The 13,489-nt window shown below is 44.5% G+C and overlaps 1 protein-coding gene across 1 annotated transcript in view; it reads left to right on the top strand.

The window, feature by feature from the left end:
- The first annotated feature begins 548 nt into the window (after positions 1-548).
- The window catches only part of LIN7A (lin-7 homolog A, crumbs cell polarity complex component), a 124,100-nt gene continuing 111,159 nt past the window's right edge, over positions 549-13,489 (top strand). The window contains exons 1-3 of the mRNA XM_038558536.1: positions 549-669; positions 837-996; positions 1,673-1,766. Coding sequence (XP_038414464.1) covers positions 1,685-1,766 — 82 coding nt within the window. The 5' untranslated portion in view covers positions 549-669; positions 837-996; positions 1,673-1,684. The remainder of the gene's footprint in view (positions 670-836; positions 997-1,672; positions 1,767-13,489) is intronic.

Here is a 13,489-nt window from a genome sequence, read left to right as displayed (position 1 = left end):
AGAGCACATAGCTAAGACTTGAATTTCAAGATCAGAGTTCTTTCTTAAAAACCAAATGAAATACAGGCATGTTGAACTACTATTTTAAGTAGGTCTTTAGGATCAATGTGGTGTATGGACAGTCATCTTTGAGTTGCTCAAATCACTGGGGAAATCTTTTTTTTTTTTTTTTCCAAATGTAAAACATGGGATGGAAAAGATCTCCAGAAACCACCCATATTGTATCCGGAAGACAATGAAATGGATGATATGCCAATATTTTGCTGTAAAATCGTGTCTGCCTTCAAGGGTGCATTGCTAGCCAAAACCATTTTGCTTTGTCACGGGGAAGGGGCTGGAGGCAGCTCTGCCACTTCCACTCCTGAACCCACAGGCATCACCATTCTGCTTCTCTAAGATTTCTATGTGCTTCTTATTTTCTTGATCAGGGAATGAAAGTCCCTATAGTGGCAGCAGAGTGAAAGCCATCGAATGGAGTGAAGGGGTCACAGGCAGCATTTGAAGGTTCTAGTCACTGACGCCTGACCAATCGACTCTTAAACGACCCTTTTAACGACATCCTGTCCCACACGACCACAGGCTGCATGAAGGCAGGGCCTGTCCCCAGCTCCCAGGCGGCCTGTGACCAGGGAGGCAAGCAGCGCTCCTGGCTTCCCGCCTGCCACGCAGGTTAGTCAATCATCAGTGGCCACTCTGGTAACCCTGGGTGCGGATCAACCCGAAAAAGGGCTGCCTCCGTATTTTTCACACCGAGGGACACAAATGTCTCTCTCTCTCTCTCTCTCTCTCTCTCTGTGGTTTAATTTAAAACCATTTTTAAGAAGTTTGTGCTTAAGGTCCGTTAGGTCCTCGGCCACCCCCTCCTGGAGTGATGGAGCCCTGAGTCAGTTACCGGGCACACCGTTGGGCCGGGCGTTCCAAAGGAACTCGAACACAAAGTAGCTGCCGCTGCTCACGGAACCCCAGCATTTCTGGACCAGAAGCATGTTCTAAGGGGTAGGCTCCTGGCTGGACAATTGCTCTTAATCCGGAAAAAAAAAAATCCATCCTCCTCCTCCCCCCCACCCCGTGCCTCCCCCCTGCACCCCCCCACCTCCCCCGTGCCCCGTCCCTCCGCTCACCCCCCACGCCTCCCCCCGCCCCTCCCCCCGCAACCCCTCCTGTGCCCCCCCGCGCCCCATCCCCCGCCCTCCTCTCGTGCCTCCCCTCCTGTGCCCCATTCCCCGTCCCCCTCACGCCCCCTCCCGTGCGCCCCCTCCCGTGCGCCCCCCTCCCGTGCTCCCATCCCCCGCCCCCTCCTGTGCCCCCCCGCGCCCCATCGCCCCGCCCCCTCCCACGCCCCCTCCTCCGTGCCCCCTCCCCATCCCCCCGCCCCCCCGCCTCCCCCGCGCCCTCCCCCCCCCGCGCCCCCTCCCCCGCCCCTCCCGGGAGGCGCACGCACTCCCCGCCCATTTCATCTGCGTGCGAAGTTGCAGGGGCGGCCCGCGGGCTGCCCGGTTCGCGCTCGGCGGCCGCGCCAAGTTGCCGGCCAGCCGCCCTCCGCGCTCCGCTACCTGCGCCGCCGCCCCGCCGGGCCCCCCGCCGGCCCCCCCGCGCCGCCCCGCCCCGCCCCCGCCCCCGCCCCCACGGCGCCCCCGCCCCCGCCCCAGTCTCCTCCTCTTTTTCTCACTAGCAGCGGCGGCTGATGCTGAAGCGGAGCGTCGCTTCGGCTCCCGCGGCAGACATGGCGACACTGACAGTGGTCCAGCCGCTCACCCTGGACAGAGGTAAGGCGGCGGCGGCGCGCCCCGCGCCCCGCACCCCGCGCCCCGCGCCCCGCGCCCCGCACCCCGCACCCCGCGGCGGCCGGGCGCGCTCCGGCAGGGGCGGCGGGGGCGGGCGCGCAGAGCGGGACACTTTGCCCCCTTCCGCGCCCCCGCGCCCCCCGCGCCTCCGTGACCCCCGTGCCCCCCGCGCCCCCGCGCCCCCCGTGCCCTCCGTGACCCCCGTGCCCCCCGCGCCCCCCGTACCCCGGGGCGCCGGCTTGTCCGGGCGGCGCAGGCTCCGGGGGGGGGGCGGAGACCGCGGCTGCGGGGGGAGCCGGCGGGAGCAAGTTTGTCCGGGCGGCGGGGCCGGGGCGGGGGTGCGCGCGCGGGGTCCGGGCGGCGGCGGCGGGGAGCGGCTGTCCCGGGAGCCCCCTGCCCTGCGCCCCGGCCTCGCCGTCCCCCAGCCCCGGGGCCGCGGAAGGCGGGCTTGCGGCGCAACTCTTGGCGGAGGCTGGGGTCCCCGGGGCCCGGGTGCCCCCCGGCGCTGCGCCGCCCGCGTCCCCCCCCCCCCCCGAGGCCGCCGCCCGACGCGGGGAGCGCAGCGCTCGAGGGCTCCGGGGGCGCGGGGGGCGCGGGGCGGGAGCGCATCCCGCAGCTGCAGCCCGGCCTCCGGCGCGCTCCGCGGGCCCCGCACTGGCCGGGCCGCCGGACTGCAAGGCGCCCGAGCAGGTTCCGCACGGAGCCCGCAGCCGCCTTCCTTGGGGGGTGAGAGTGCAGAATCTAAAAAAAAAAAAAAAAAAAAAAAAAAAGAAACAAAGAAAAGAAAGAAAAAGAAAGGTAATAGTTGATTGTCTGCTGCCGAATGCTGATGTGCAAGCCTGCAAATTAAGAGCGGTGGTTACAGAGCTCACAAACCCACTGTGCAACCCAGGATTCCAGCCCGGGATCGTCACCGACCCTACAGCAGCGTAAATCCATTGCCGCCACGACCCAAACAGATGGCAAGCCATTAGGAATTATGGATTTCCTACGAATTTCTGTTTTAACGTAACGAGCTCTTATATTGCCCCATTGACTGAATCAGCTTGTACATATATATCCCCAGTAAAACGACTACACTGGGAGAAAGAAAAAAAAAAAGAAAAAAACAAACTCCCAAGAAAATTGCCTTCCCTGAGCAAGCTGATGTATCAGGACTACTAAAAACGTTTTGCTCTTTGGGTTTCTGCCTCAGACCTTAGATTTCCTGACTGGGTGGTGCAGAGGAAGCACAGTCAGACCTAGATCTGCCCTTAAACTTTGTTCTTGTTTGCAGCCAGACTGTACCTGTCCTTTCCCAGTGTGATTGGGTTCACGTAATAAGTAGCTCAAGAGGCAGAATGAGACTGGATGCAACTGAATAAATGAACCAGCAGCTAGCTGCAAGGTCTGTGATTGATGGATGAGGAAGTTATTGGCATCATTGCTGTACATGAAGTCAATGCATATACATATTTTTCCCCTCTACATTATTAAACTGTGATTAATGAGTTGATGGCATCATTTAAACCAGTGAAAGAAAAGGTTCTGAAAACTGTTCCTACCAAAAAAAAAAAAAAAAAAAAAATCTGTATAAAAAGGCAGCTCACCAACACTTATCTGGGTCCTATTCGGGTAGAACTGTGATGCTCACCCCGGATGGCTGGATTAGCATCCTTGGGCACCAGCTTTCCTCTGTGCTCCGCGAGAAATTTGGAGTAGATGCTTCTGACGCTGGGCAGCTTTAACAGTCTATAATTCAACTAGGTGAAATTAGAAGTCAGTTTCTGATCATCTGCTGGCAGTTTTTCCAGATTAGTCCTTCTCCCTGGCTGTTTTGGTGCCTTTTGATGTGCTCAGAGGTCACCCACTGATTTGGCCCCATCAAAGCATTTCTCGCATGCTGTTTCATCTGTCTCCTTATTGAATGGTGCTCCTGGACGGAAGGGACCATTTCTAAATTCACTTTCCTAGTCTCAGTGCCTGCTGTACTTCCTGACTCACAGTAGAAGATAAAAAATTAACGTGAACTAAGGACTGCAGTAATTTAAGCAAAAATTAAAAAGGTAGGGGTTTAGTAGTGAAGCTGAGATACAGTTCATAGACTCATGATGTGTTGGCCCTGGGAAAGATGGCAGGAAGAACACAGGCCAGTGGTTCTTAACCTTTCATTTCCCCCGTGTACTTGACAGATTCCCATCAGTAACCACAGCTCACCGAAGCTGTGATGATTAATAGCCAAGAGGGGCTGGGGCAGGTAGGCAAAGGAGAAGGAAAGATGATGCTGGACAAAGCCTCCCAAAGGCACCTCAGCAAACTTGAACGCATAAATCCATAATTTGATTTTTTTTTTCTTCCTAGCGTCTTTCTTTTCAAGAGAAAAACATTGAAGAAGCAAGAAGTCTTTTCAAGGTTACTCTACTAGTTAGTGGGAAATTTCATGCTAAAATTTAAATCTTCTTGTTTGAGGCCCTTTGGCACCATAAACTGATTTATCTGGAATCTTCAGGGTGAGGGTTTTAAGCAAAGAAATCAAACATGTGGATTGAAATTAAGATTTACTCCTCTCAGAATTCAGAAGATGTTGTGGGAGAGTAAGCAGCTAGAAGTCTGCGCTAGCTTCTTGGATCTTGTTTGGGAAGCAAGTCTTTACCAGGATCAGCCTGAGCGCTGAAAGGATGAACCAAGGGACTTAAGGTTTTCACCGGGCTCTTTTCCATCTGCCAGTAAGACCTCATACTGACCCTGTGTGGGCCTCAGGATGGCTATGGCTGGAGGGGGCTCCTGTTTACTCTGGTCCCCAGTCATTTGGATTCTTCACTTACTGAGTGCCTGGTATAAGCCAGACCCAACTATGGAAGGGTTAATTGGCTAATACAGTGGTGAACTAAACAGACATAATTCAAGTCTCTGTGGCAATTAGAGCCTGTGGCGGGAGAGACATTAAGACACATGCACACACACATATACACAAAAAATTCACTCATTCAACAAATATTCATTGAATGTGCATATAGATATATATATATATACACACACACATCTTATATACTGTATATACTGTTTCTGTGCTGTATCTATAATATTTAATATATAAACTTAAGAAACAGGGTCACCTGAGTGGCTCAGTGGCTGAGCATCTGCCTTTGGCTCAGGTCATGATCCTCTGGTCCTGGGATCAAGTCCTGCATCAGGCTCTCCGTGGGGAGCCTGCTTCTCCCTCTGCCTGTGTTTCTGCTTCTCATGAATAAATGGATAAAATCTCTAAAAAGAATAAAATCTCCTAAGAAAGTTTCTGCTTTTCTGGTCCTTAACAGTGTAGTAGGGGAAACAGATAACAAGTAAGAGATTGATTAATTAATTCAACAAATAAGTATCGAGTGGCAGCCTTATGGAAAGCACTATCTTCAGCTTTGTAGCTAATGAACAAAACAGATAAAGTCTAATGGAGTTTATATGCTAATGAGTGAGACACGGATCACATACCCAGGCAATTGTAAGTACCCGTGAGAAAAAGTAAGCCTGGATCAAGGAGAGTGGCAAGGCCTGCTGTTGTTGATGTGATAGTCAAGAAAGGTCCTCTCTCCTGAATTGATGACATTTGAGAAAAGATCGAAAGGAAATGAGGAAGCAAATTTTGCAGATATCATGACGGGGTGGCGGTGGTGGGGTTGTACTCTAGTAGTGCATCCTGGGAACATAGAGGAAGTCAACGTGAAAATGGGAGCCTAGGGAAGTGTGGTGGAAAGTGAATGTGTGAAGGTGGTGGCCGGGTACCAGATGATGCAATTTATGGTTAGGATTTTAGATTGGTGGAAAGTACGAAGTACAATGAAGACAATAAAAATGACGTAAGGATGGAGAATAATGGGGAAGGACCTACTTAGATTGTGTTGGTCAAGGAAAGCTCCGTGAGGAAAGCAAAATTTAAACTGACTTCTGATGTATTAATACAGTTTTTAGGAACAGCATTCTGGATAAAGGGAAGAATACACATAAAAGCAACCTGTACATCTGCACTTTGGCTACCGTCCCGCTAGTACATCTATAACCAAACAAATGATTGAAAAGAAAAATTACCAAGAAGTAGCAACACTCCAAGTATGCATCCTAGGGTAGAAATTTGGTTTTAAGTATATCAAGAAAATCTATAGATCAGCTTTTCGCTTATTATTGCTAGGCTAAAATATCACATAATTAGATTTTCAAAGGCGTACTGAGCACTGTAATTTACATGTCACTATGCATAAATCTACATGTTGAACCCAAGTGGTCATAATATGAGATACAATCATTTTTAGTCTAATATTTTATATTAGACACTGATGTAGAAAGTAGTACCTGTGATTTACCCTTGTGGCAAAGAGAAGAGACTGATAAAGAGATTAGTGTGGAGTCTTCTCTGCCAGAATTTAAATGTTTGTAGTAATTCTTCCCTACACCAGAGGTTAGTTTGCCCCGATTATAATCTTTAAAACTAGGAATGACTTTCAGCCAAACTCAAAAGAACAAAGCAAGATGCAATCCATGATACTTAACACTTTCATAACAAAGGACATAGGAATACATCACTACAATCAAGGCTTCATGGATTTAGGCACTTTCTTAAATACGGTAGCTCCAGCTCTCCTTCACTTCATGTCTCAAGGTCAGAAAAGATAATACAACAGAATTCTTCAAAATTTCACTTCTTTTTTTAAAAAAAAGCTTCATTTTTTAAAAAAGATTTTTATTTATTTACTTATTCATAGAGACAGAGAGAGAGGGGGGCAGAGACACAGGCAGAGGGAGAAGCAGGCTCCATGCAGAAAGCCTGATGTGGGACTTGATCCAGGGTCTCCAGGATTACGCCCTAGGCTGCAGGCGGCGCTAAATTGCTGCGCCACTGGGGCTGCTCCAAAATTTCACTTCTCTGTACTTACCTCCTCTTTCATCAGAATTCCCTTTAAAAAACAATTTGTTTTGCTTATAAACAAATAATACAAAACCAGGTGTTGGAGAAATATGGGTAAATAAAACAGTTTCTAGGAGCAATTGAAATTGTATCATTTTAAACATTTGAGACTTTATTGATGGCATGATCAATAATTTACAATCTGTATCCGGTGCCTATATAAAATAAAACATTGGCATCAGTCATCTAACTTTTCTGTGAGTTAAATGCAACTTGGATAAGTCTCAAAAGTATAAATGGAAATCTTGATTTCTAAAAAGAGTCATAATCCAAGATATTGATTAAACAAATATTACTGTGTTTTCCCTTTTTTAAAAAATAAAACTTTCAGCCCTTTAAAAATTCTAACATAGAACCAAGAGCTTTCAATTGTGGATTTCAACTTTATGGAAAGAAAAAAAAAAAAACACATGAGCACAAAATTGAATGCAAATGAAAATCCCATGGGTGCCACACTTTTCATGGAATTTGTGATACACTAAATTTTTTCTTTCTTCTCTTTTCACTTTTCAAGGCATGCAGAGCTTATTACTTTATGTATCTCTGAATTCAAGCCTTGGGCAGTCTATAGCTTTTTAATCAACTGTATTCACCAGTTTTTATAAAATCTGTATTTGCCTGAAAATTGCTTTTGCTCAAAGTCCAAAGGGGCTTGCCCCTCCTTTCTCTCCTTGCTATTCTTTTTAACATGAGTAGTGATTGAGGAAGAAGGAAAACAAAAATTAAGTTAGTTCTTCTGTTGTTTCACACATGTATGCTCTGATGGTCATGATGGGGGAGGAAAGAGAAGAAGGGTTGACCATGTCTTATGGCTTTTGTCCTAAAACGTTCTCACGTCGGCAGCCGGATATGTTTTCGTACTCAAACATTAAGTGCTTGCTTGATTTCTCATGTTTTCTGTGTAATTCACTGCACCTTAAAAAAAATATATTTTTATTGAACTTTTTTCCTGACAAATCAATATTTGAGTCTTTTATTCTGCACTATATATTACAGAACATTTTCTAGGAGCCAGAATTATGACATATCCATTGTTTCTTCTTCTTTGATCATGAAAAGTTGCACAAAGACCCAAATTTTAGAAAACTTTTGATTATCAAAAAAGTATTTTGCCTTCAGTGGGAGTTTTATGTACAGTTTTAAAATGGAAAAGAAATCAAGAAATTAATGATAGAGCTTCCAGAAAAAGAAAAATAAATCTGATGTATACTTTCTAGATTGGTATGCTAGCCATTCAAGCCCTGAGATGTATTGGTGTGCCCTTGTCATTTATGAAATTAATATTTTTGTTATTGGAGTGCTTTCTCAGGGATCACAACTAGGGCCTAACCAGGGCTCGTAAGGAAAAGGAAACATTGAGTATTATCAGATGGGGAGATTTATACTAGGTATTAAGGATGCTATCATTAGGTGCCAAGCTAATTCCTCTTGGAGAGAATTTGTTTTTTAGACTATTAGGCTACAGCCTTCATCAGATCAGAGGGCTGGACTTGTTTGTGTAGAGCTCAGTGCATTGTCTGGCACACAGTTGGCACGCTCTTAATATTTGTTGATTGAATGAATGAAATTGACTTAGCTGGACTACCTATCATGGACACATTTTCAGCACTTAAAAAAAAAGAGCCTTCCAACCTATAATAATATGAGACAGGGGGCTACCTAATTTGATCACTTTGCTGCTGTGTGTATGTGTATGTATAGCAGACTCCTAAAAGTGGCATGTTTTCCAGGGCCAAGAATGGATGTGAACGCTGGTGTTGATGTCATGGCCTACTTCCATTGTTCACACCCACCTGCTATTTTAACTTGTTATTTGAACCAAACAAGTTAATCCCAAATACAACTGAAGAGGTTTAAAAAAAAAAAAAAGTTGCGTGTAGCTACATGTACACTTGTGTAGAGGGGTCTAGCAGGATTTCCTACGCGTGTGTGCGTGCACCCTCCCCCACACACACAAATAAGCTACACTGCCTCATCCCTTCTATTTTTTTAAACCACAGATGGATTAAAGATAAAGCTGAGTCCTGATAAGCAAGTTAAAATAGATTTAATATGAAATCACTCTGTGTTGGCAAATAGGAACACATTTTAAAAGTCATATTGATTACATCAGTGATTTACTTCTGGGTTAGGTGGTAGACAAGTTGTTTTATGATTGAGTTTTACTAACGTGCTAGCTGAATTTGAAGATTGGTCTAATAAAAAATAAATATGCTCAAAGACTACTCGAAAAAATTATATTAAGACTTATTTTGAAGTTATATTCAGTTGTCTTGAACAGAAAACTATAGCTTCTTCTCTGAACTGATGGCAATTTCCCCTAGAAAAACTATTTAGAATCCAACTAGTTCTGCTGTTTTTGTTTACTTGGCCAGGTGGTGGTAGTTATGATATTTCAGTATAAAATCTGTTTTTTTTGTTTTTTTTTTTGTTTTTTGTTTTTTGTTTTTTGTTTTTTGTTTTTTTTTTTGCTATCAAAGAATTATCTTTAACCTAAAAAAAGCGAGAATAAAGGGAATCCCAAAATGTCAATATATGTCAAGCTCCCAGTTTAGACTGGGGAGAAAACCATCGAATCCCAGCTGAACCTATTTAATAGTAATAAGAGAACTGGGAAAAATGGTTAAGAGACTCCTGAACGTGATCTTTTGTGGGGAAATTGGAGAAGAGCAGTAATTGCTGATAGACAAATGTCTTCGATTTCAAAAAGCTGAGAAAAGCATTTGAGGAAACTGCAGTTTAGTCTACTTGTTTTTGCTTGGTTCCAGAAAAGTCTAAGGATATTAAGAGAAGAATGGGATAATGGCACTTATAAAAGAAAATGGTGATCCCCCAGAGCCTACATGAGATCACTAAAAATAGATCTCATCAAATTTCAAGTATGGGCTATGGTCATACTATACTCATGACCTCATAACTTTTATAGAAGCCTTGTGGGAATGTAGAACTAGGTGAAGTGGATGATTATACTCTTGGATTTCTAGTGGTCGAAACAATACTCCAAGGCAGTTTGGTTCTCTGTCCTATTCAACGTCATTACCGATACTTTGGATGAGAGTCATAGAAGATTTGTAGAGATGACACAGAAGTAGGAGAAATAGCAAATGATTTAGGAAACCATATCAATATTCTAAAATTATACCTGGCTTTGATGGCAGGTTACAATATCAGAGATCAAATTTAGGGGCAATGAATATAGTCATTCATTCATTCAATCATTCATTTACCAGAAAAAAGGAGCCAGCTCTGGTTATTTACTGCTCTTGGTCATATCACTCAATGAGTACTGCCCCACTAGACTCCACGTAACCACCTCGAAAACCTCAGACAGGCCCTGTCATCATGATTCAGTCCTCGGCTGGAGTTGGGGTGGTTTCAAATGGCAAAGATGCATTCCAGAGTCAGCCTGCCTGGTTTTGAATCTCAGCTTTTCCATTTACTAGCTCTGCAACTTTCAAAGTTACTTATTTTTTCTTATCTGTAAAATGGCAAATGACAAAAATAGCTTTGACTTTATAACATGTTGGCTTTATATGAGCTAATATGTGTGAAGTACTTAGAACAGGTCATCCTAGTAACCACTCAACAATTATAATTACTTTCTCCTTGGGTCCTGAAGGTTTTGTACTCCCACCCTACCCAGGGGGCAGAGACAGATAATACTTCTTGTCTTCGGGCTACACTAAGAGGTAGGGACTGTTTCTTTTGGTGTTCTCTAGAAGCAAGATGCATTTGGAGATGTGGAGATGCCTGGAGGTCAAACCCAAAAGTTTCCTGTATACATACTTCATTAACCAACCCACTATCCCCAAATCACTTCTTTCTTGATGGTTGAATAACACTTTTCCCCCCATAATTCTGTTGGAATACTTAGCACACAAGATTGACTTTTTTTCTTTTACCCTGCTGTCACCCTACCAAAATGAAGTCATTTACATCCATCTTTGTCTAACCATTCCTTATCACAGTGCCTGAAAAATAAGAGCTCAGAAATGTGCTGAAATAAATTACTGATTGGTCTCTACATGTTGCATGTGAAGGGGGTAAGACTAGGTAAGTGAGCAGATGACACAAGATGACAGATATCTATTTGAGAGAAATTGCCTACATTTATTCTGCACAAAATTCAAATGGGTGCCTTCCAGGAATTAAGGAGCATCCTACTACTGGATTACTAGAAATTCACAGGCAAAAGGTGAATGACAGATTGGAAAAGCTACAGAGTGACTTTAAGATTCAATAAAAGTTTAGGACAGGGATAAGAGTTTATGGAGATGTTCATTGTTTTTGTTTTATCCTATTTGTATGTAGATATCAGAAGCGGTTGACTGGGGAAAATGCAACCAAGAGTGACTTTTTTTTTTTTTTTAACTCCTTTTCAGTGTTTCATAATTGTTAAGCATCACATAATGGGGAGAGGCATATAAATGCCAGTCAGGGGTAAGCGCTCTGGATCCAGATGCCTGGGTTCAAATCCTACCACTTCCTCCCTCTTCCTTGTAAACTTGGCCTGTTGCTACCTTTTCTGTATTTTAGTTTCCACCTGTAAAACTGAAAATAATATGTCTCTACCTCTTGATATTGCTATAAAAATGAACTGGGAAAACGTATGCAAGTGCTCAGAACACTGCCAGGTCCATAGAAGTGCTCAATACTGATTGATTATTCCCCACCTCTTCTCCCCAGGGCAAGCATTTTTTTCCCAGTGCAATAAATGAAAGGTATACAAGCTTCAGATTTAGATAGATGGGGATTCGAATTGCAGTTCCGCCACTTACTATCTGTGGAAGCTTAAAATATTACTGATTCTCTCCACATTTTATTTCTTTCATTCTTAATACAGGAATAATGACACTCACTCTGTAGGGTGATACATTCCTTTTATTCTTCTTTCCCTTAGCCATTCAAGGAAAAGCGAATGAGTCTACTTTGTGCCTGGTACCAAGTCAAGTCAAGAGCTAGAGGTAGAGCTTGCAGTCTAAGGAAAATAGGCATTGAGCAGATAACTTGTGATAAGATAGTTTAAGCATTTCTTACAGCTGTAGCTCACACGCTGAGCACTCACTACATCACACTGCATTACATTACACGTACTACTGTTCAGACAGGTGTTGTGCTTAGATCTTTTCTTATTTCATTGTGATTAGTCCTCAAAATAAGACTTGGAGACAGATGCTATTTGTATTTTGAAGATGTGGGAAATGAGGTGTAAAGAGGCTAAATAAAGTGATCGAGGCTCAGGCTAGTTGATTCCTGAGGCCTTTAGCTTAATCACCATGTGACTCTAGAGAGCAAGTACATAGGTCCATAACAGGGTCGGTATCAAGCTTTAAGGAATTTGAACTTGTAGGGGACAAAAGATGCAGAGGTGGGTGCAGAGTCTTCCAAAGACAGACAGACAGGTAGACAGAAGGCATAGCAGAAATGCATGTTGTCCTGGGCAAAAAAGAAATGACTTTGTCCGATGCTTATAAAAGGAATGTGTACCAGTGTTGGTCAGGATTGACCTAAGTGATGTATTTTAAGAGTCTACCACAATTATTGTAAAACAGCAGGTTTTTAATAAATGATTGGGCTTATTATTAATTTCTTAGTACTGAAGAGAGAATCTCCCTAGATAGAATTACAAGAAAATACAAGCAATAACCTATTCCTTCCCGTGCTGTGCTGAAGAACCAGAAGATGAGGACTGTGGCATTCAGATTACCTTCCAGGATCTGTACTGCACAGCCCAAACTTCCTTCTAGACCCAGGATTTTCATAGGCTCTCATAGGGGGCAATAATAGTGCCCCAAAGCTCCTTTCCTTACCGACTTTGCCTCTCAATGGGATTAGTGAGAGGGATTTGGGAATGGGACAGAACTCAAATTTGAGGTGCAAAGAGAAGATTGTGACTTCTTTTTCTCTTCCAAAATTTGGGGCTTTAGGGGCACCCGGGTGCCTCAGCGGTTGAGCATCTGCCTTTAGCTCAGGGCGTGATCCTGGGGTCCTGGGATCAAGTCCCACATCAGGCTCCCCTGCAGGGAGCCTGCTTCTCCCTCTGCCTCTCATGAATAAATAATTTTTTAAAAAAATTAGCTTCAAATGTCTTGAAAATTATAAACACACTCTGCTTACCCATTATTATTAAAATGCATGCATTGCAGTTTTAAGATGGATTTTGGTGGCCCCAAGTAACGCCTTGCTTGTCTAGCGTGAAATGTGGAGGAGATGTTCCACCTAAGTAAAACCTACAGAGAAGTGAAGTTTAGCCCTTTGGGCCCCCAACTTAACTAAATTTTAACCTAAAGGTACAGGATCCGTTCACTTTCTTTCTCTGATATAGGGTATGTTCTCTAGCAAAGAGGATTCTTCTAAAGGAATTGTGGAAGATAAAACAAGGCAGAAAAACGTCATGTGCATTCCTGAAGGAATGATGAGAGACTTATTTGGATGGCCCAAAGGGACATCCTGTGTCACGTCAGCTTCTCAGACCCATCTGAGTCAGTGGAGGTTGACAGACATATGCCTCTGGATAAATGAAGCATTCTGGATCGTGTAGACACTCACTTCTGATGACACACACCTTCCAAGTATTGCCAGGTTGGCATCCAAGTGATGACTGTGGAATAGCAAAATATTAAGACGGGCACAGGGGCTATGTCTCTCCCCTTCCTGCTTGTATGTTGAAGCCCTAACCCCCAAAATGGTAGTATTTGGACTTTTGGGAGGTAATTAGATTCAAGTGAGGTCATGAGGGTGGAACTCCATGTTGAGATTAATGCCCTAAGCC

Source organism: Canis lupus, chromosome 15 (assembly GCF_011100685.1).
Source record: "Canis lupus familiaris isolate Mischka breed German Shepherd chromosome 15, alternate assembly UU_Cfam_GSD_1.0, whole genome shotgun sequence".
NCBI lineage: Eukaryota > Metazoa > Chordata > Mammalia > Carnivora > Canidae > Canis > Canis lupus.
The sequence above is the reverse complement of the archived record's forward strand: the minus strand, read 5'-3'. Positions and strand labels throughout refer to the sequence as shown.